We start from the raw sequence: 22,920 nt of genomic DNA on the forward strand, positions 1-22,920 counted from the left end.
GCAACATTGGTTGGCTGGGAGGGAGAAAAGGAGGCGTTCACGTCTGCAGTAAAAGCGACTCTCATCGCTTTCTCTTTGCTGTGTTCTCTCCTGAAGGTTGGGGGTGCTCTTCATACTAGAACCACCTTCTATACGGCTTTTTCAAATCTCCAGACTTTACCTCGCTTCCCCTCTTAAGCCCCCTAAGTGACGTCCATCATGCCTACCCAGCGATACTCATACACATTGACGGAGACTGAGGAGCCGGCCGCCGCTCTCCCCCCGGCCAAGTCAGACGTGCGGCGTATGTCTTCATCCTTGTCCCGGTCCAAGCTGGTGTCTGCCTTCATGGGACTCATCATCAACCAAGCCAAGGTAACTATTTTGTCAGCATTATGAAGTCTTATTTATTTTTCCATACATGGTTTTATGGTATCATTATATAACTTCAATGTGAATCAACTTTAGTGAAACAAATGGTGAAATAAGATGTTACAAATGAAGTTTTTTTCTGCAGTGAAAATATTGTACAAGAATTTAGTGTTCCATTATAAAAAAAATGGGTGATAAAGATGGTAAAATTATATATTTTTTGTTTGTTATAGACTTTTTTTTGGTCAAATTTACCTGATCCAAAAAATCCAGATCACATATCAGTCTTTCCTTTCAGAGCACCGTTCCGCATTCCTCCAAATTTGACAGAACTTTGGTGTAATAAATTCCATTTATCGGGTTTCCCAGACCCAAAATCCCTTTTGGCCAATCCTTCTTTCTCATTTATTTAATACATTTTTTTGTAGACTAGTATAGTGAATGAAGAAGTAGAACAAGGTGTCCTTATGTTGACAGAAACAAGTAGAAAACATCTCCTCATAACAGAACCTTATAATCTCCTTAATCTTATCATCTGCAAGAGTGAAAGCAGCTGCTCAACTATAACAACAAGACCAGCACAAAAGTAAACAGTTTGTGCAGTTTCTCAAAGCAAGTTGGCCCCAACCCACAGCAAATTGCAATTCGACCCCACGTCATGTCCCTTAGCCCGTGTTTTGGGTGACGTCACGGCCGTCCCGTTGAGGGATCAGCATGTTCCTTTTTGCTCAAATTCGACCACGCATGAATCAGTCAGACGGCTTGACCAACAACATTTACCTCGGTCACGCCAAACAACTTCCAAATAGCAGAATTTTGCGACTATTGAGTGCAAAGCAAAATAATGTGGGTGCATCATGATCTCCAAATAATTGTCATTTTAATGTATTTATGTTTTTCAATTGATTTTTAATATGAATAGTTGTGTGGTCCCAAAGTGAATGCTTGTTTTGACCATACTTGCATTCACCTTGATGACACAATCCCATGCAAACAACTATGAACTGAATGCACTCTCTTTCTCCGCGAGCAGAAGCAGAGTCCACAAGGCCTGGTGGGATTGAAGAACCTGGGCAACACGGTACGTGTCCCAATCGTGGCGTGGACATGGCTCGCTGCCTAACCTCCGTAGATTAATCCCGTTTTCTTTTTCTTCCCATCAGTGTTTCATGAACTCCATTCTTCAGTGTTTGAGCAACACTCCCGAGTTGAGGGACTACTGCCTTAAGGAGCTCAATCAAACAGACCTCCAAGTACACAACAAAACCAATTCAGCTCTTGTGGAAGGTACGAATCTTTAATCCGGTGTAGCATGGTTAGCAAACTGCGGCACGTGGGCAAATTGCGGCCCCAGAGCCTCACGAAGGGAAGACTATAAAAGAATTTTGGAATAAAATGTGCCTTAAAATGACAATTACAATACATAAAAACTGAATGGAATAAAATGTGCCTTAAAATGACAATTAACAATACATAAAACATAAATACACTGCTTATGCAAAAAATATTAAAACATTTACTGTGAAATTGTTGGCCACCTTTTGCAATATATATATTTTTTCATTTATACTTGAAATATTGACTGTAAATTCTCATCTATTAGTTGTCAATGGCAGCCAACAAGTGCATTATGAAGGGTTAGTATGTTAATTTCTATGCACTTTGTTCTCCAGTTAAAGAAACCGCCATGGGTCACGGCTGGGTCCAATGTCATCCAGCTATCACTAAAAAACATCCCAACATTATCGGTGAACTTAGACTCTTGTTTCCTGCAGAGCCCACTAAGATAAGATAGACTGCAATCCTTGCCTTTTATCTCCTTGCCGTGTAATGTCAAGCCAGCATAAAACATACTAGTTTGTTGTATAAGGACGTTGAGTCACTTTTTTTATGACGCGCACGTACAGTAGGTCACATTTGTTTTTTTGACTTGGAGTAGATTAGATTGCCTTTGACAACAACTGTAGGAAAGGATTTGGTTGACAAATGTCTTTTGTGGAGTTATGTTAACATAAGATACAATTGCCAACTCCAAAATATATATTTCAGAAAGTCTGTTTTATTTCCTCAGAGTTTGCCAAACTAATTCAGAGCTTGTGGACATCGGTCAACAACGAGAGCTTTGTCCCTTCTAATTTCCGGAACCAGGTCCAGATTTGTGCTGCTAAATTTGCCGGATGCAAGTAAGCCCTATGCCTATGTTTTCTTTGCAATCGTTGTGTCTCGAGATGAACTCGAGGCCACTTTTGACCTCTTGACTGTCCTCTCCAGTCAGCAGGACGCTCAGGAATTTCTGCGTTTCCTGCTGGACGCCCTCCACATGGAGGTGAATAAAGCCACCACGCGCCCCGGGCCGTCCTTGGAGGACTTTGACCAACTCTCGTAAGTCTGCGCGTCATAGACGTGGACCACCTCTGCTCTCAATAAGTCACTAAATGACCATAAAGCCGGGACGGAATTTTACGAGTGCATTTTTGAACATTCTGTGACTTCTTTCCAAAAAGGGGCCTCCTGTGCCTCAGCATTTTCTTCTTGTCTTGTTTTTTTTTATTTTGCCACCTTTTGTCATCTAAGTATTGACTTTAAAATCTTCTTTTTTGTAGTGACGACGACAAATCCAAACGAATGTGGAAGATGTATTTAGAGCGAGAAGACAGCAAAGTCGTGGGTGCGTAACCTCACAATCAGTTCCCCTGAAAACCACTACGTGTATAAATGAAATATCATATGATGTGTCTGTCGTAGATTTGTTTGTCGGGCAGCTGAAAAGCTCGCTGACCTGCACAGTATGCGGCTTCCGCTCCACCGTCTTTGAACCCTTCTGGGATCTGTCCATCCCAATTGCCCCGGTAAGAATTGCCCGCCCTAAATATCTCCAAATTGACCGTCATGTTTTGACATTTCACCTTCTCGCCACAGAAAACCTCCGGCGAGGTGAGTCTCAAAGATTGCTTGAGACTCTTCACCAAGGAGGACGTGTTGGACGGAGACGAGAGGCCGGTAAGACGTCAAACACGTCGTTTTTTTCACGGATACCTCTTGATTTCATCTCTTGGCTTGGGTTTTCTATTCTGGGCAGACTTGCGAAAGATGCAAAATAAGGCAGAAATGCACCAAACGGTTCAGCGTTCAGAAGTTCCCACAAATCCTGGTGCTTCATCTCAAGCGTTTCTCCGACTCCAACGTTCGAGCCAGCAAGCTGTCCACGTACGTTGACTTTCCCCTCAAAGAGCTGGACCTGAAGGAGTTTGCCTCAGAGGGCGGCGGTACGTTTTTTCTGCAACCTCCGGGTAAATCTTACTCGTTTTTTTCTGATTGTTTGTTTTTCTCATCCCTGGTTTATCTAACCCCTTGCAGACCGCGCCCTGTATCACCTCTACGCCGTTTCCAACCACTGGGGCAACACACTAGGCGGCCATTACACAGCTTACTGCAAAAACGCCACCGTTGGCGAGTGGTACAACTTCAATGACTCCAGGTTGGTCATTCTTAGAGAAGAAAAAAAATATCCTTTGCTACCATTGACGTTCAACCAGGTTTTGACCCAATGGCAACTGACCTAGTGCAATAAAATCCTGGCATAGCTCCGGTTCAACTGTGTAACCCTAACAAATATAACATAGATGTGTACATATTGTAATACCTAGCTAAAGTATACCAAGACTCTTTATGACACGGACAGTTAGTGCAAATTCCAAGATAAGGTAGCCTACGGGTATATTTTAATGAGCAAAAATAGCTACTTGACCTAAAAAGGAGTCTCATTTAGGTTGGCTTGTTAGTGCCATCTTATCAGATTTAATGATTGTGTTTTATGTGTGTGCGCTAGGGTGAGCCACATGTCCTCCAGTCAAGTGCGCAGCAGCAATGCCTACATCCTTTTCTACGAGCTGGCCAAAACTCAGACGTTTCACCTTTAAACTGTCAACTGTGCAACCCAACTTGAGACCCAGTGAGAGTTCCACCCGCTGGCTCAGACTGACAAACAGGTCATGGAATGATGAACTGGAATCCATAGACCATGATGAGGATTTTCCTTTTTATTATGCACTTTAAACATGGGACACATCCTCATCTGGAGAGGTTACACACACAAAAATATGTCTCAGACATGATTCCCGTGTTTTAATCTATTCATTCACGAGGTAAGGTAACTTTTTAGTACTTTTGCAAAACCATCCGCAACAAACTATGGACTAATAATACTTTATTTTTGCACAAAACTTTGACTGCAAAACATCAAGATGGGAAATAAGATGCTGTGTGTGTGCGCATGTGTGTGTGTTTGGGATTTTTGTTTTTCATAAAACAAAGTTTTGGTGAATATAACTGGGCATGTATATTTTTTCCAAACTTTATTATAGGGTTGTATATTGACATATATTGGGAATGGTTTCATTAGTCATGCCATGTTTGTCCACACGGGTCATTGTGACCTGATGACACATTGAGATTGAGTCAATATACTCTCTAGTGATTAAAAATGACAGAACTTCAAGCAGCGAGCGAACAATACAGTGTTAACTGTGTTAATTGGTAAGTGGACATGCTAATATTCATTGTGCTCTCATTTATTGTAAAACTAACTGTCATGTCCTGGTATGCATCCAGTGATGCTTATTTCTGAATGTACCCATTCTTAAATAGGTGTTATTCTTGTGCAAATGGAGGCCATTGGGTGAGTGAGGGCCCGCCACGGGACGGAAAAAGCACACCCCCTACCTCGCAACCATCTGCTCTAGGAAGCCAGCTAGGACAGTAAAGTTGCAGTTGCAGGTATCTCAATGGATTTTTTATGAATCAAACTATGTTAAGGATGAAGTTGCAACTGAATGAGGGGGAAAAAATGAATTGTACTTATTGTCAAGGGCCAACTTTAAACAAATGTTAACCAAGGTAATATAGTGTAGATGCTATTAGTACCATGGATATAACCCTGACAAACAATATGAAATTAGTTAGGTGGAACATTTTGTTTTCTGAACATTTTAAGGTGCTACATGTTTTTGATATATTTCAATGTAATGCTGAATTCTCCATAAATCTTGCAAGAGGACTTTGTGTGCAGTTTGCACCGTCTTGTGGCAATTTGTGGAAATGCAGATGTAGATGACAAAGTACATACAGCATCCGTATTTTCTGAATTTATTATACAAAAAATATTTGAAAAATAATACTGTTCATGATGGTTGACGTAAGGGCTACGTTGTAACATCAACATATTACTATTGAGGTCTCAGTGACTCAATGTGGCATTGTGACATCAGGTCTTTATGGGGATGCGTTTTTGTTTTGTTTGTAATGACCAAAAATAGTCACTTGCCCCTGATCAGGGTTAACAAGAAATGTCTTTGCATTAGATCTAATTGCATGTATAGGGCATAACCTGCAACCGTTATTAAACAGCTAAAAATCAGACACCGTGCATAGAGATTTTGGTGGATATGTGCACAGATTTTTGCATTTTTGACTAGTAATCCCTTCCAATATTTGGCTGTGGGAACCGGAACGAAAACAAATGCTTTGATTCTGACGCGTGACTCTTATTTTGATAGTCCTCTTGTGGAAGCGTCATGTATTTCCATCCTTTAACTTGACAGTCTTGCTGGTGCTGCTGCTGGTTTCTGATAACCGAGTAGAGGAGCCCCGTCCCGGATGGTGGTGGACTGTGAACACGGCGAACACTCTCCACCGGCACCAGAGGTTCGGGCCACACGGCACAATGATCCAGCGGCATTTGGTGTGAAGCGTCGACGAATCAGGAGGTCGTCGTCGAATCGGGGTCATTTTGTTTTATTTTATTTTTATTTTTGAAAGCGGCAGCCACAAAAGGGAGGTGGGGAGTGTTTAATTTCCATTTATAAACGCAGCCCATGATGTTTCAAGTGCTAGCTTGTGGCGCCGTAGTTTTCCCCGGCTTGTTCTTCGCCTTTCGAAAGATCCTGCCCAGAGTATTCAACCATTGGAGTGATGCCGACGTGGTGCTCGTTAGCGAAAGGTAAGAGGAATAATATGCATGCATTATATGATCTTTTTACCCGTTTGATTCATTGCGCTTTTTAGGGAACGTGTTCAGTGGGGTAAGTAACCCGCGATCACCGTCCTAGCTAGCTTGATTTTCCTCCCTTGTTTTTTTTACGGGGCGATTCATTAACGTTGGCATTTAAATCTGCCCACGCGTAGCCTAAAATAATTCTTACAATAAGAAGAGAAATATATTTTTGTGTAACGGTGTCGATGCCTACGTTCAAAGTAGGGGTAAGCAAACTGTGGCCCGCGGGTGCATGTCAGGGTCAAATTCTCATACATTTTCTCTACCTATTCTTATTATTATGGTCCCCAGTGAGATAGATTAGCAACCATATGTGAAAAGGGGCAACGTTTACGATTTGTGGGGAAAAATGTTTTTTTTTCATATTACCTCATTGGCTGCAGCACATAAATGAAGGTTCATTTGCTGCCATACCTCCTGGTTCATATTGATTAGACATTTAGCCATAAAAACCCACAGCAGAGGGATGATAGGAGGCCACATTATTGGGCATTTCTTTACAAGCCTCAATATAATTAATAAATAATATAATTTATTCATTAGAAAACAGTTAAAATAGAAATAGTACTCTTCAGTTTTGATGATCACATTTTGGATGGGCTTAATTGGACTTTACAACATTGCTGTTATGTCATCATAGGTCAACCTGACCCGATTGCAAATTAAATAGAAAAAAAAGGTCATTCATTTATTCTGCTAGTATATAAATCTCGTTATACCCCCGCCTCCAAAAAATTAAATGGTGATCTTAATATTTTCATTAAATAGCAGTTCTTTTTGACTTGGTTGTCAGTAAGAAACATTTACAATAGAAGTGGTCATTGAAGTGAATGCGTAAATGGTTTGCATGTAGTTTAATGTGCTGCTTGATGTATGCAATTAAAAAGTAATTCTGTCACGGTCAGTACTTTAACCAATAATGCTTGAATGACAGCCTCTCATGGTGCACACAAGTGCGCCTCAGTGCTCATTGGTTCACTGCCACCCTGCTTTAATCCACTCGCAGGCCAAGGCAAGCCGAGCCTGGGTTGACTTGCAGCTGAGTTAGACGTGCCCTCTTCCTCCTCCTCTTCCTCCTCCCCGAATAATGCTTCCCTATTTCCACTAATGCTCATCTGATGGGAAAAGTGTCGGTGCCGGCGGCCTTGTAACGCTGCTTGTTTTCTCAGACGTGGAAACAAAAGAAGACTAAATAACTTGGCCAGCACCCCGAGCCAATAAGCAGGCCCCCCTCTGGAGCCCTGATAAACGTTAACCCACGTCACCTTGCCCTGAACTCCTGCTGTGAATTCAACTGATAGCCTCAACGTTTTGATAACTTCAAGGACTCAGCAATGCATAGTTCTTGTGTAATAGCAAAACATGGTCTCCTTGGCCTTATGTAAACATAGCACTAGCATTTTAGCTCTTTGCCCAGCAGAGGCGATGAATGGCGTCCAATCATGCGACTCCTTTCATTGAATTCACGTGAGTTCATCACTAGTAGACGTCCAATCCGATTAATTCAAGCTAAATTATAGTAGTTTTTTTTACCCTGCTACACTAACTCATTGCCCTTTAAGGGTGAAAACTAAAAAAAAGTAATAATCCATGCATGAAATGTTAAAGAGGTCAGTGAGCTGCATTTGACTCGATTCCGTTTTTTTTTTCTTCCCCTTTGCTCGCGTATGCTCGCCGCTGTCAGACGTTGTGAGTTTGACGGCACGTGAAAGAACAAGCGGCCCGCTGCGCACAAACGCCGCGAGTCCAACGTAGAGTCGAGCAAAACTGCGAGATCAGGCGGCGAGGAATTCTCGCCCCCTTTTCTTGTTCCCCTCCACTCCTGCCACTCTGGTTATGCCAACGGCTTGTCAACAGCACCGGGGGAGAAAAGTTGGGGGGTTGTGGGGGGGGGGGGGGGGGTCACTGGCAGACACACAATGAATAAACTGTGTAAAAAATGGGGATCTTGTGACAACTTTGGAAATGCCTGTTGCCATTTGGGTTGGAGGTTAAAGGGATACAAATGGGCTTTTTAGATGAGGTAAGTTTGTATTTCAATCAGTTTGGCTGTCCCGGATGAGGCTTGATTTTTATTTTTCTAGTAGTACAACCATCATGTGGTCGCCTTGGCGACAGTCCAGTTTAAATTAGTGTAAATTGACGAGGGTTTCACCTCTCGGCCACACGACAAAAAAGGAACCCATTGTTTCCCCATGCCGCCATAGTTTTTCAAAGTACTTAAGTACTGCAGTTATTTAACAGAACACTGGCCCTTTGACTTACTGAGATTCCATTTAAAGCCAGGCATTTGGAGTTGTTGCAATTAATCCTCTGATTTAATTGAGAATGGTCTAAAATATTTGGGTTTTTTTGGTGCTCTTTAATTAAATATCACTGATTATTATTATTTCTACTTTTGACTTATTATTGGGTTTGTTGTTTTTCCCCCTCTTAGGGTGGTGTCCTCCCTCCATGCTGTCATGGCAACCACCGCGGGAGCTGTGGTGGTGTTGTCGTGCAGGGGCAATGTCATCGATGACAGGTTAGTAGTTCACTAAATGATCATGAGTTTTTTGGAAGCATAACCTCCCACTTGGACTGGGTTGGACATCTATTGTCGTCAATGACAGCCAATGAGATAATAGTTTGTGTGCTCACAAAGTGAATTCCACTCCCTTTTGTTGACAAGTGAGGAGGCAAGTTGTCCTGCCCTTCTTTTTTGTGTATGTGTGTGTAGGTGAATGTAAGATAATGCTAGCCTCGTAATCCTACTGAGTCAGCGGCCAGACCCGGGCAGTCCCAGTTTGAGGTTTCTAATCTCCACAGGCCCCTCCCCTTCCCTGTGGGCTTAATTCCTTCACAACGCTGCTCAGTTCTGCCGTCCCGTGACGTGCCCGAGGCCCCGGGGGGCTTATCAGACACATGCTCGGCAGTCAGACCCACGAATACTCTTAATACCCTATCACAATCTGTCGCTGCCTCCGGCCTTCGGTGTAACACTTTGCTCCACATAGCGCCGACCTCGAGAGAAAAAAATTGGGACTAGAAATAAACATCAAAGGCAAGATTGTGGAAAAAAATAATGATAATAAGATTCATTTAGTTTTAAGATATTGGTTAAGAAGTATAAAACCCAATCAGGCATGTAGCTTTAGTTTCGTAATCAAGCTACCATTGAGAAATCGGACCCTAATCAACACTGCCGTTGAACCGACCTATTTTGGTAACTAAGGTGTACTACCCACGATCGAGTTTCTCGATTTCAGCTACATCAAGGCGACCGCGCCATTATCCTTCCGTCACTTGAGACAGTAGCAAGAGTTGGGATTTTTGGGAGAAAGATTCCACTCCAATTTTTCGAAGGCACTTAGCCCAATGATTAGAGTGAGTCATATGGCGGCAGTCTGTTTCTGAAGCATGCTGTTTGTTGTGCCTGAATGCCCACTTAATCCTCACCCAATGACCTTCGCTGCTAAAAACCCTTAGCGGCCGCTTTCCTGTGCTCTGTCCACATAATTAAACCATCGTTCTAATCAGCGCTCATTAGGTCGTCTGAGGTATTTATCATGCCACGCTTATTTCCGGTCGCCTATAATGCCATGGCAAGGACACCAGAAAGTACACTCGAACCCCTTGTGAAATGTGAACTTAACCGCCAAACAACACTAATCTTTAAGTGGATACAAGTCTTAAAATGAACACATTTTGCTGTTGACCTACACAAGGTGCCAACTGTTTTTTAATGAAATGTGCATAAAATAGTAGAGGGAGGGTCACTGGTTTTCCTTTTTTATGTCAGGCATATACTCGTTGTATTCTATCACTATTTATTGTAGCTCAGAACTTTTTTTTTTTTTTCAGGCACTGGCTGGCCACCCACTTTGTCATCTGGTTTGGCGTTCCCTACATGACGTACGATCTCCTGGCCATGTACCTCAGCCACTACCATCGCTTTCGGGTCAAAGGGCACAAGGAGTATCAACGCCACTCCCTAGGGACGGTCAACTCCTTCGTCCGGCGGGAGTTTCTCCTGGTGTTGCATCACATCGCCCTGCTCACCGTCTTGTTGCCAGTCACTTTGGTAAGCGACCATTCCAAATGTTGTGTTTAACCCCTCCGCTCCGATATGTTTAGGAAAACAGTCCACCTGCAGGATTTTTTTTTTTTATGTACGGTATGAGTGGAAAAAGGGGGAAATAATCAAAACGATCCACTTATAAATATTAATGGCAAAACAACACGACGAAGGTAAGACCCTGGAGACGGGTGCAATAACGATAACTATAACAGCGCCCCATGACTATAAGCCCCCGGAGATGGTTGCAGTGAAAATGGACCGGAAGGCGATTGTGAAGAGGAAAAGTGAAGCCATTGAAAAGTCTGAATGCGGTTAGTGAAAAAGAATGGGAGCTCAGGAAAACAACACTTGATTGCAACAATTAAGTGAGCATCGACTCTTTTGGGGTAGGCAACCATCAGGTCGATAGAAACGCCGCTGTTTGTTTGACTGGGAAACAATACCAGATCATATTACGCTACATAATTTAGTTGAAGCTGCAGTCCTACTCTCTTAACTCATCACCCGACTGTCTGTCTCACCCATTAAAGCTGGTAAAAAGTACTATAACGGTATTTCCTTCCTGCTGCCTAGAAATTGAATTGGAAAAAAAACTCCCAAATCAATTCGAATCAGGCTCTTCACAGACAATCTAAATCATGTGACCAAGGGATTTACCAATCAACCATGCATAGAGGATACCCTAATAAGGAGAACTAGAAAAATAGGTGTTTTAGTCTCACTTTAAGGATTAAGCCATGTCATGCATCCGCTTAGCAAAGAGGTTAACAAGCATGTATGAGAACTTAACGGACAGATGGCGAGCGTCAATCTGCACATATCCTTTACTTCTGCGAGGCCGATGGCAAATAAGGGCATAATTAAGGGCGGCGTATGCGTTTTATATATTTTTTTGTTGTCTTTGGGGGTTTGGCTACTTATGACTTAAGAGATGGTCCGGCCAGGTAGTCGCGGTGTTTAGTTGCCGACAGCCTTTTCAGAGGCAGATGGCAGAGTCAGCTCATCCTTTATTCATCATTGGCCAACGAGCTGGCCTACCTAACGGAGCTTTTTGTCCCGGGTCTCCGTATCTACCTCATCTGTTGTTGGGTGGTGTCTCTAAAAGTTCTGCTCAATATTTGACAAGCCTCATTCATTACCTAAGATGTGAACATGATCAACTCGTACTGGAATTATTATTCAAGACTGTTGTTTTGTCATTTTAATTGAGCTGAGATTTTAATTTTTAATACAAGATATGTACCAAGCAAGGGTTGCATCCTAATGGGTTGAGAAAGGTCATAAATCTTCAAAGTAGTACTACCGTTATTAGAAACGAAACAATCCTAATGGGGATGAGATTTCTCTGCCTGGAAGTCTTGTTAAACGATTCAATCGAACATATTCCGGAATCCTATTGGGGGCGATCTTATGTGTAAGTTTTATACTTAGTGTACTCTAAACATTTCAGTCCAGACTCAATTATTGAAATAGATCAAGTCATACCTTCCTTACCAGAGTTTGTCCTCGACTCTGCCAGCTGTGTTTATTTTCCACCAAGCTCTTGTTTGTTTTGCTTCATCTGGATTTGCACTTTCTCACCCCCTCCCTCCCCTTCTACTTTTCTTTCCATTCCTCAGTTCTTCCGGAAGGACAAGGGCGATTTCTTCATTGGCTGCTTGTTTCTCACTGAGCTCAGCACGCCTTTCGTCTCCCTAGGGAAGATACTGATTCAGGTGAGACTGCACCGGAACGCCACTTGGAACATCTTGTGTATTTTCACAGCCTCACTAAAGAGTTAGAGTATTATGCCTTGACATTTTCAACTCATTATATCACGAGGAACTGGGCTGTTATTTACAGAATTCTCACCACTGGCTAATAGAGACCTCAGTTCAACTCAAGCAAACCAGTATCTTGATCTTTGCTGGCATCTACTGTTCATTTAGTGGACACAGCTAAATTTGCATCCAATTCCCATCATCATTGCTCGCTCATGTCAATGTCCCCTCTATTTTTTAATGTAAAACTTGCTGCAAAACACGAAAACCAAAAGAGTGGACAGAGCTACTGCCACTGGCTGCCACGTAAACGGCGCCATCATGGGGAAAGGGGTAAAAAAAAAAAAAATTGATTTTATTTACTGCGCGCCATACGATTGCTGCTGCACAGAGAAGACGAGAGTAGTGCACAATTGCACACTCGCGCAGCTTAGAGGGAACATTGATTGCGTCGCTATTCAATACGGTTCTATGATGAAGTGGAAATAACATAGGAATCTGTTGTTTTGTTCACCAGCTGGGCCTGCAGGATGGTTGGCTGCACAAATGCAACGGCAGCATGGTGTTGCTCACCTTCTTCATGTGTCGCATCGCCCTCTTCCCCTACATGTACTGGGCTTACGGGCGTCACTACGGCATCCCGCTCTACGCCGTGCCCTTCAACCTTTCGCTGGCCGCCAACCTGGGGAACTCTTGCATCCTGGCGCCCCAGGTCTACTGGTTTGTCCTGCTGTGCCGAAAAGGCTACCGCCTATACCGGCGCAGTCGGCGACCGCCCTCGCCGCCGGCCAAGGATCAATGATTTCTCCTGGTCGCGGTAGTCACCCATTTAACGTAACTACTGTACCTCTCCACCCACCATGTTGCTGTAGTCCAGGAGGACCGTCGGCCGGCGTTTAATGCACAATTTCACCCTTCCAGTTTGGAATCTGCTGCTAACAGCGGACCTTTCCCCAGAAACTACTACTGATGATTTTGCAGGTCCGTTAAGGTGTGAGCGATCAACCCCCAAGACAGGTATTTATTTTTGGTGTTTTGCAAGAGAGGCGGCTAAGTTGGCATATTTACCCCGACTCGTTTTGTTTAGCAAGAAGCCATGTTTCCAGTTGTTCGTTCCATGTTCAATTGGCTGTCCTAAAAAAACCCAGAGTGCTTATTTGTTTATTTTGTAATCTAACACACACACCTTTTTTTATCATTTGACATTTGGGTTTAACGGGTTACTGCACCTGAAATGAAGAAATTGTCTGGGACCCATACCAGGCAGGTGGTAGTCACTGTAGAGGAAGCTTTTAGCAGCTAGTGCTGTATACAAGGTGATTCTGTGAAACATAGATTGTACGTCAAGGTTGATAGCAACGTAAATAATTCACCGGAAAGCTAATATATATATATATATCTATATATAATATGTAAACATTTCACACGACACTCAGATGGTGCCTCAGAGATAAGCAATAAAATGAGCAAGCGTTAGCATCAGCTCTTGGGGAGGCTTTGTGGAATTCATACACGTTCAGGTTTTTGTTGCATCATCACAAATATATCGTAACCTTTTAACTTGACATAAAAAGAGGTGGGTTTTTTTTTCTTCCCGGTAGCCTTTTTACACTGCCTGCAAAAGTTGTTTTTCGCCTCTTTTGTCTCCCTTCCCGTATTGTTGTGGAATTATGGGGGAGGAAGCCATCCAAGTACAATCACAACCGTGACGGAGCAATATCCCCGTTTCCACGTTAAAGGCATTCTGTTACTATGTGGAATAGACGCGTAAAAGACACTTGTAGTTACGGCTAATCATAGCATTTTTTTTCATTTCAGTTTATATTTTTAGACGAATGCTACACTCGATCCTGTCACATAAAGTCATAGACTGTAAAGCTTTATAGACAACAAACACGATAGGCATGCATTAACATGCTAGATTTGCTGTTTTTCATTTTATTTCCCCGTTTAAAAAAAAAAAATCTATGCAAAAATGCAGCATGTTTACCAGACCCTCTTCGGTATATATTTTTTTGCATTTTTTTTTCTCTTTGAGAATCTATGCCCATTTATCACATTCTATTCCTGATAGAATTTTGAGAGAGAATGCATTTATGAATAAACACAGAATTGGCTGGTGATTGTGCAGAAGGCCGTCAAGTAGCCCAACTTTATTAGGTGTAACAAGTTTAATTTTGCATTTAAATATTGCTTCATTTAACCCTAGCTGGATTGGTCAGTTATTACACAAATGTCGAATTGGGTTTATTTCATCCCTTAAATACACATTGAGAAATAGTGCACGGTAGTGTTACGATTTTTAATTTATCTAACACATCCGGCTCTTCATTTGGATTAATATTGGGATTAACCTTGCTAAGTGGATATTACATTTTCACTGCTTTGCTCATTTTTTTAATGCTGCCCATACTTTGTTTCCCTCATTTTTGTTCCCAACGTTGACATTTTTTGCATAACGCCTTTATTTGAAATTTAGGATCTTAATTTACTTTGACTTAATAAGGCCAGAAAGACAGAGAGAAACCTTTGCAGATTCAATAATCAATCTTGTGCTACACATAGTTGTATATATATATTATATCATACATGCTATATATACTGACTGAAGGAGCCCCAGTGGGAATATAATTGCACTGTCGATAAACACCACAAGAGGGTGTCAACTCATTTGATTTCTTTATTTTTCTTTTCCTTCTAAAGTTCCTTGGCATTAATATACCAATAAAATAGCAAATTGATATTTTAATCTCGCTCCTACCCTGCAGTATTAATCCAACCTTTTGAAAGGCCTTCAAACATTTCTTAACACGTCATCTGTAGATATATTTCTGCTAATTCTTTCAATCACTGACCTTAAATCCCAACTCTTATTTGTGAAAAGCTTCCCAACTTTATAGTGTCATTTCACTTGTCTTAAATATATCCTATTTGCTCAGGTTATGATGAAGATAACTTAATTAGGAAGTTGACAGTATGTATTTTTGCACTGTGATAACCACACAGATTCTAAAGTATCGACACACTATCTTGTACTTCTTCCTTATATCGTAATATTCGAATAATCTTTTTACTGGTTGGCAAACCAAAGACTGTCAGGCACTTTAGTTATATCACAGAAGCGTTAGTAATATGAAGAACAACATTATCATTTATAACTAGGTTTTTGTGTCTTAATATATATCAGTAAACCTCGAAAAATGGGTGCTACCCATATCTGAAAGCATCAATTCTTATTTTTTTTATTTCATTCGCTCATTTGCGGGGGGCAGGCATCAATATTGATAATGCTCATTAATACTCTTAGATGTTATTTTTGTCCAAATGAACAGAAAAAAATGATGTCACTTGGCTTTAGGGCAGCTATAACACTAAAATTAGCTTTTTGTAAAAATTTAAAATCAATACTATGGTTAAAATTGCTAAATCAAGCCACTAATTTGACATGTTTTGGGGGATTTTTTTTATTTTCCAGCACTTGGCTTTTCTCAATGACCATCTCATATAGCAAGCTCTAATGTCTTAATTTAAATAAGTTATTTTTTTTTTTGCAATTTTCTTCAATATGATCAAGGATGAAATGGCAAATGCGACTGTTTGCTATTAACAATGAGCACTTTGTCGTTTTAGCGAGGACCAGATACACATGGAGATGTTGTTGCGTTCAAGTTCTCATTTAATGAAGGTTTTTTTTTTCATTTTCATTTTTCTCATGATGATAATTCACAAAATGAGGGTAATAACTGCCCTTGAAAGTGCATTTTGCAGAAATTACACTGAGAAAACGCTCATCTGCAGTTTTGTTTATTTTCATGATGCACTGTTTTCTTTTGGTATGATTTAATGTAAGTATAAAAGTGTTAAAGTGAGAGAAAAAAAAACGCACAATGATTTGAGCTGTATATGATGACATGGGAAGGATTTTAATTTCACCGGAGAAAGAAGTTACTTTGTTTTCTGTTGCCTTGAGAAAAAGAATTAGATTGGCAGGTGGTGTTTTGCAGGGTCTGGCTCTTTTACCTTCACCAGCATATCCTGTATTACGAATGAAATGGGCAATCACTTTGAAACCATTTGATTAAATATATGCCGATTTTTCTATTTGCTTTTATTTTAGTGCTTTTTTTGATCCCGCTTTATTTATTCTCATTTAATTTAAAATTTGAGCATTTGTAGCGATGCTTCTGGTGTTTATTTTAATTGATGAAAAAAAAAAGTCAATATATCAATGTACATTTACATTTGTTATTATGTGCTCCTATTTGTCTTGTTTGGACCCCCCGATAGCTTTTGAAGATTTAACATTTTGCTTCTCGGGTTCTTTCAACGCACCACCATTTAATAACACCTGCCATCACACCTTACTCTATTTTTGATAGCATTCCAATGTTTGTTTCAATTTTCACGGGTGAATATCAGACTTTGATGGCTTGGACCTTGTTTTTCTAGTTTGTTACATCTAGCGACTGGGTTGTTTTATGGCAAAAATATGAAGGAAGAAAAAAATACATGTGAGAGAAGATTACACCTTGCGCACCCCTTTAAAATCAAAATCAATAAACTTGCTTTGATAGTCTTTTAAAATCTGGTCTGTGTCAGATTGTCATCTAACTCTTACCTTTCAATCCATTTGAAATGGGAAGTTTTCATTTGCTGCCGACCCTCCCAGGTAGAAGTACATACACGATTGCATGGCTATTGTTGTCATTGGCTCTGAAAGAGTTGACAAGATCCTGCCAAGTATTGATAACCAAACCACTTTTGTAAGTATAACAACTACTCCACTCTAAAAACTATTGTCATAAAGTGTCTATAATCACTTGTAACCAAGATGACCCCCCCACACAACTATTACAAGCCCCTCCTAACCCCCCACCCCACCCCTTTTATGTCCCAAAATACATAGGCAAAGCTGTCGCTCGCCAACACAGAGCCTCCAGTGGAAAAGGATGGAACCAGAACCGGATCCCTTCGGAAAGTCCGTTAGATGCCGACCCCCATTTGCAAACTTGATCCGATGGTGTGACCCTGCTCCCTGCGAGACCCTCATGTATTTCTGTGCATTTTCCATTTAGACCAACAGAGTTAGAAGGCGAATGCTGAGAGAAGTCCAAGACCCTTGATGAGACTTTAATGAAGACCTGGCAAGGAACCCTCCTGATCCTTTCCAAGTGCTTTTTACTGGATTGTTGATATGGACACCGGTGCCTTCTGTTGAGTGTTCTCATTGGTAACAGGGAAAAAAAAAACGTACAGGACAGGACTTGTAATTTCTGGAGGCCGACATTGTGCGACAAGACCGCCATGGATGAAGGTACCGAGGAGAGAGTGGTAAGGAAGGCCGTGGTGGAATTTAACGCCACCTTACAGGCGGCTGTGAGGGAGGTCCATGTGGACGTTAGCGCTTTCAAGCAACGTATTGAGAAGCGTATTGGCGACATGAGCGCTTCCAGCGGGCCACTGGCTGAGGCCGTGGCTAAGTTGCAGGAGGAGAATCTGCAGCTCCGTGCTAAACTGGAGGCCCTCAGCCGCTTGGTGGAGTCCCTGGCCGGGGTGCAGATGGACAGGAGGTCCTTCGCTACCAGTTCCAGGGTAGAGAGGAAGGAATGGAGTGTGGACAATGGGCTGACGGAGATCCAGTCCAAGAACCAGAGGGGCCAGGCAGGTCTAACTACTTCCAGATCTGGACAATCATGGAAAGCAAAGGATTTTAATGTAAGTGTTCAAAGGTAATCACTTTTTTTTTTCTCTCTTTGACCTGAAATAACTCCAGATTGGAAATTGGAACACAGCAGAAGGTTTTCAGCCATAGCAAGTATCCAAAAATTGGTAGGCAATATGACCTGTTGGTCTGTTTATATCAGTTTTTTTTTTGGCTTCTTTCGGGCAATTGCTTTGTGCCTATAAAAGCAGGCTTTTAGAAAACAAAAGACATGGTGATAATGTGTAAATGGTCTATTTGGTCTTAACTCTTTTATAGAGCAAGTAACTCAGCCAAGGGAGAGATTTATTTTTCGCTATGTGACGAAAGTCAAGTGGAAGACCCGTGCGCCGGGGACTTTAAAAGCTCCTTAACGATGGCATATCAATTGCTGCCTTAAAACTATTGCAGTCATACTCATAGACAGAGAATATGTGGGAAACTGATACGGAGCACATGCCAGGGCCAACAAGACTGCTCTGGACTGTGAAGCGTGGAGACAAAAATAACCACGACCTTTTGGTGGCATCAATAAATCGCAGGCCTCCAGCGGAAAGGCCCGTCGGGGAAGGGAGCAAGTGTGAGGATATAATCGCTGGGGGGAATTCTAGATTATTGATGAGATGCTGAAAGAATGATTTAAGATTTCGTGCATAAATATTGCTTTTTTTGCTTCCGTGTTAATTATTTGAATTTAATTATTATTTTAACCTGCAATTGTCTGACAACCCAATCAGGGTGTTGGCTGGGTTTGGGTCCAGCACCCCCGTGATCCGTGTGAAGATAAGCGACTCAGAAAAGGAATGGATGAGTAATTTTCAATAATATATTGCTTATTTTAATTTTGTTAGATATATTACAAAAAATGCCACTTGCTCTACAAAGGGTCTTAAGTGGTAACTTCAATAATCTTAGAATACATTTTAACCCTTTAATCATTTTCCCAAATGGTATCCCTGTAACACACTTGGCCATAAAAAAAAACTACAAAAAGTAAATGAATTTTCCTTTGCCTCTTCTTTTGAATCTCTAGTATATTGACTTCAGTGTCTTTTGTAGTCATCACATTGACCGGTGGTTATTGATAATGGATTAAATCCGGATCACATGTGACCGAAAACGAATCAAAATAGGGCGGATGCTTTTGTTGATGTGGCTGCAGCGAGTTCACAGAAATGGACTGCGCTCGCTAGGCATTACTGGTGTCAGATGGAGTCAAATGGTGATATCCTACTGTGACTGATCACCACAGTGATAATCTCCCAACCTAGTAGCGAGTTGACAGATTGGGGTTCAGAGCCCTTGCCAACCGTCTGGGAGGCAAAAGTGCATGTGCCATTGGAGATTGCTCATAAAGGCAATGATTTAGGGCGATATACAGATTGGCATCGATATCACGACAAACTGGAATAAACTGTTGTGGTAGTGGGAACCTATTGTTATGTGTTCTATCTCTTTGAACTGGGAGGTTTTGGCAGTGCATGCAAAAACCTGGCATCAACCATCGTGGGATGCTCGGTGGGCTAGACAGCTGTCGTCATCCTTCCGTTTATTTTAGCCGACCCGGGCTTAAAATGTCATCTACCATGATGACAGTCAACGTAAACAGTCAACAAGAGTTGTAGTTTTGCGTTGCTAAGGCCCAAACACAAATAGACGGGCACGACAGCTGCCCTGGTTGCATCACATAAGGCAAACAGTTGTGTTATTGATCATGATCATCCCTTCCTTAGCTGTGAAAATGGATCAGAGGTCAATTACTAGTAATAACTTCATTGGATGGGAGGTGCATCTTGGCCAGAGGAAGAATAATTTTTCCACTGGCATTGGAAAAAGTTACATAGGACCGTTTTAACCATAATTTAATATTGTGTACTTTTCCCCAATAGGGAGAGGCCCAGACAGAGAAGCTGATTGGCTCAGTGGAACAACAGAACCGGAAGCAAGGTAAATGCTATTTTAATGATTTTCGTTCTGCCACATTTACCAAGCAACCTGTCAATTAAATATCTATTTATCGACATTCAGTCCAGGATGGCTTTGGCATTCATGGTGAGCATCATCTGCCCATCACCGCCATGACAAGAGTCAGCTCGGATGTTCAAATCGTCGCCCACGTCGCGGCTCCCGTGGCTAAAGCCACTGTAGAAACCACATTAAAGTCCTTTAAAGGCAAGTTGAAATATTTGTGTGATGACCAACTAATAATATCTAAATCATAAAGATGTAAATATTTTTTTATCCAGATGCTGACGAACCCCAACCGCATTTTCCGATCAGTGCTATGACCTCCAAAGTCAATCCAGAAGTTGCAGTTAAACCTGCTCAGTCGGTGCACAAACTGCAGGATCCATCTGGGGAATGCCATCCCAAAATAAGTATGTTTACACAGCAATTGCACACGCTGCACTCGTTGAACTCGTTGGATGCCATTAATGGGGCTAGATGCCTGTAATAACAGTACACATACTCTCGCTATACATTTATTAGCTTCATTTCAAAACTGTTTTTTTTATAGTGTTATTATGATAATGCTATTATTTTTTTTAATAATGTGACCCTTAAACACCTGAAAGGAGTTTCGATCAAGTATTTTAAGGGTCAAGGTGGTCCTAAAACAAGACCAAGTTAGGAGAAATGAATATCTAGACTTTGATTAGTTGATACAACATTTGTAGGAGATTTAAATGCATACTGACTAATATACATATTTATTTTCCTGAATGGACAGATTTTGCGTCCCAGGATCCATCGGGTTCTCCATCCCTGGCTACTTTTCCGCATCGTCCCCTCACAACTGCAACTTTGCCAGAAGGCCACATTGTAAAACCAGGAGAATACCCATTTCGGCGCGGTGAGTCCTTGACACTAGTCTTTTTTGTTGTTGTTGCTTTTTCATTCTGACACGGGTCTTTATGATTAGATGTCAGCGAGGTCATGCAGCAATCGTCTCTCTCAATCTCGGTCAAAAATAACACAGAGTCAACAACCATTGCTCCACCAGCACTTCATGAATCGTCTGTTAAAGCCGGGGAGTACCCCTTTAAGAGAGGTACGTAGGTACCAGTCTTGAAATACTTGGACTTTCATGTATATGTTAAAGTAACGTGGTATGTCAATGCAGGTCCGGTTGTCAAAACACTGAGCCCGGATCTAAAGAGAAGTGTCAGCTTTCCTCAACCAACAGGTAAAAGTGTGGAAATTGTCAAAAAAACATAGCTCTTATATTAAAAACCATGTTAAGATTCAAAGTGATTGGATGTCTATTCACTTCATGTGAATTCCTCTGCAGAGAAATTACTTCCAGCCAAGTCAATCATCAAACCCACTTTGTCGCCTGCTTTTGATAAGTAAGTCAACAGTTGCCATGATGACGTTTTCATCTCAAATCAGTGCCATGATTATTTTTGCTTTCCAAGGAAAGGAAGCTCCACTGCAGTGGATTTGAAACAAGATATGACCAAGTCTAACACGCTTCCTCGCGCTGGTGGCGCTCAGGCCAAACGTGCCCTTTTTGAGAGGATGAACTCTGAGCCCATAAAGTTGGTCCATTAACTCATATTATAACTGGCTATACACACATCTATGACAAGAGCAGTTTTCAGACTACCATGTGCATTTTTATTCAACAGACCCAAGGACTCCAAACCCAAATTGAAGCGCTCCCAAAGCTTTGGCGTTTCCAGTGCAAGTGGGATAAAACAGATTCTCCTGGAGTGGTGCCGCTCCAAAACCATTGGCTACCAGGTACAACCATTTCGCCATTACTTTAGCTATAAGATAGATTCAAATACAAAGCGTTCATCCTGCAGAATATCGACATCCAGAACTTCTCCTCGTGTTGGAGTGACGGCATGGCCTTCTGCGCTCTGGTCCATTCCTTCTTCCCACTGGAGTTTGACTACAACACGCTAAACCCTGCCAACCGCAAGCAGAACCTTCAACTAGCTTTCACTACAGCTGAGTAAGTTAAAAAACTTGACTTATTTTTAATCAAATCCATATCTTCTGAAAAAAAAAGACATGACTGGTCCAGAGACCCACATGATTGGACGTCTGTCATTGTCAATGCTACTGAAAGTTGACCAATGATTCTCCTCCCGTGTCAGAACGCAGGCTGACTGTCTCCGTCTGATCGAAGTGGAAGACATGCTGGAGATGGGCGATAAACCAGACCCCATGTGCGTGTTCACCTATGTCCAATCCCTGTACAACCACCTGAAGACGTTTGAGTAACTAACTCTGTATCAGAGAAGTTGTGACGTGTTTCTATTGCTGTTGCGGTTGATACGAAAGGGATTTTGTTCATCCCTGTTATTTAACAATTTTCATTTGTCACAGCTGCTGGTGTGGATGTGCAAACTGAGTGGCACATACTCATGAATAGCATGAGATTCAGCTATAGGGGTCTAAATAAAACATTTTTGTAATGTTTTTTTATTGCAAATCCTTATTTTACCCATTATAGGCCCCCTTCTAGGCATGATACCTAAAGCCCATAGAAATGAATGCTCATTTTGTTGGATTGACACGTGTGTATCATCGATTTATAACTTGTGTGTTTCTCTATTCCTTGTTGAACTACATATGGACAAAAGTGCAAGTTTTTGTGTAGTATAAGTACAGCCAGCGATGCAGTACATTGGCGCCCTCCTGTGGTATGTATGCGAATGCTCCAGTTTAGCTTCATTGTGAAATCCAATACATTTGCATTCTTATCTATTTGAATTGAACACCTCCTCTAGGGTTTCCTTCTACGCTTTGGATTAAATTGGTGAGTTAATATTCCTATATTTATCAGAGAGCTATGGATTTTTTCTTGTGTGGCCTGAATCCCCCAAAATGCCCCCCAAAAATGTCAAATGTCATGAGAGACTCCATAAAATTGCTTGTTGCCGTTCATTGCTATTTGTCAGGATTACAGCATGATTCATTTAAAAGATAGTAACATTCACAACAAATACCCCAATATGGCAAAGGTTAAGCAGACCCATGT

At 41.5% G+C, this 22,920-nt stretch overlaps 3 protein-coding genes across 3 annotated transcripts; all 3 read left to right on the plus strand.

Moving 5' to 3' along the window:
- The first annotated feature begins 36 nt into the window (after nucleotides 1-36).
- On the plus strand, nucleotides 37-4,680 carry LOC144212400 (ubiquitin carboxyl-terminal hydrolase 2-like). The gene is made up of 11 exons (XM_077740242.1): nucleotides 37-354; nucleotides 1,385-1,432; nucleotides 1,515-1,638; nucleotides 2,423-2,534; nucleotides 2,623-2,733; nucleotides 2,955-3,019; nucleotides 3,097-3,200; nucleotides 3,271-3,351; nucleotides 3,431-3,617; nucleotides 3,709-3,829; nucleotides 4,181-4,680. Exons 1-11 carry the CDS (start codon nucleotides 199-201, stop codon nucleotides 4,269-4,271), a joined length of 1,200 nt encoding a protein of 399 aa, XP_077596368.1. The 5' UTR covers nucleotides 37-198; the 3' UTR covers nucleotides 4,272-4,680.
- Nucleotides 4,681-5,919: 1,239 nt separating this feature from the next.
- tlcd3a (TLC domain containing 3A) lies at nucleotides 5,920-16,807 on the plus strand. The gene is made up of 5 exons (XM_077740244.1): nucleotides 5,920-6,349; nucleotides 8,841-8,927; nucleotides 10,247-10,466; nucleotides 12,083-12,178; nucleotides 12,741-16,807. The coding sequence occupies exons 1-5, from the start codon at nucleotides 6,225-6,227 to the stop codon at nucleotides 13,023-13,025; spliced, it is 813 nt and encodes a 270-aa protein (XP_077596370.1). The 5' UTR covers nucleotides 5,920-6,224; the 3' UTR covers nucleotides 13,026-16,807.
- A 335-nt stretch (nucleotides 16,808-17,142) lies between these two features.
- Nucleotides 17,143-22,358, plus strand: LOC144212398 (smoothelin-like protein 2). Its single transcript, XM_077740231.1, has 12 exons — nucleotides 17,143-17,938; nucleotides 19,814-19,871; nucleotides 19,953-20,096; nucleotides 20,171-20,302; nucleotides 20,656-20,778; nucleotides 20,848-20,976; nucleotides 21,049-21,111; nucleotides 21,217-21,274; nucleotides 21,344-21,466; nucleotides 21,557-21,671; nucleotides 21,737-21,888; nucleotides 22,034-22,358. The coding sequence occupies exons 1-12, from the start codon at nucleotides 17,528-17,530 to the stop codon at nucleotides 22,158-22,160; spliced, it is 1,635 nt and encodes a 544-aa protein (XP_077596357.1). The 5' UTR covers nucleotides 17,143-17,527; the 3' UTR covers nucleotides 22,161-22,358.
- Nucleotides 22,359-22,920: the final 562 nt, after the last annotated feature.

Source organism: Stigmatopora nigra, chromosome 19, assembly GCF_051989575.1.
Source record: "Stigmatopora nigra isolate UIUO_SnigA chromosome 19, RoL_Snig_1.1, whole genome shotgun sequence".
In the NCBI taxonomy this organism is placed as follows: Eukaryota; Metazoa; Chordata; class Actinopteri; order Syngnathiformes; family Syngnathidae; genus Stigmatopora; species Stigmatopora nigra.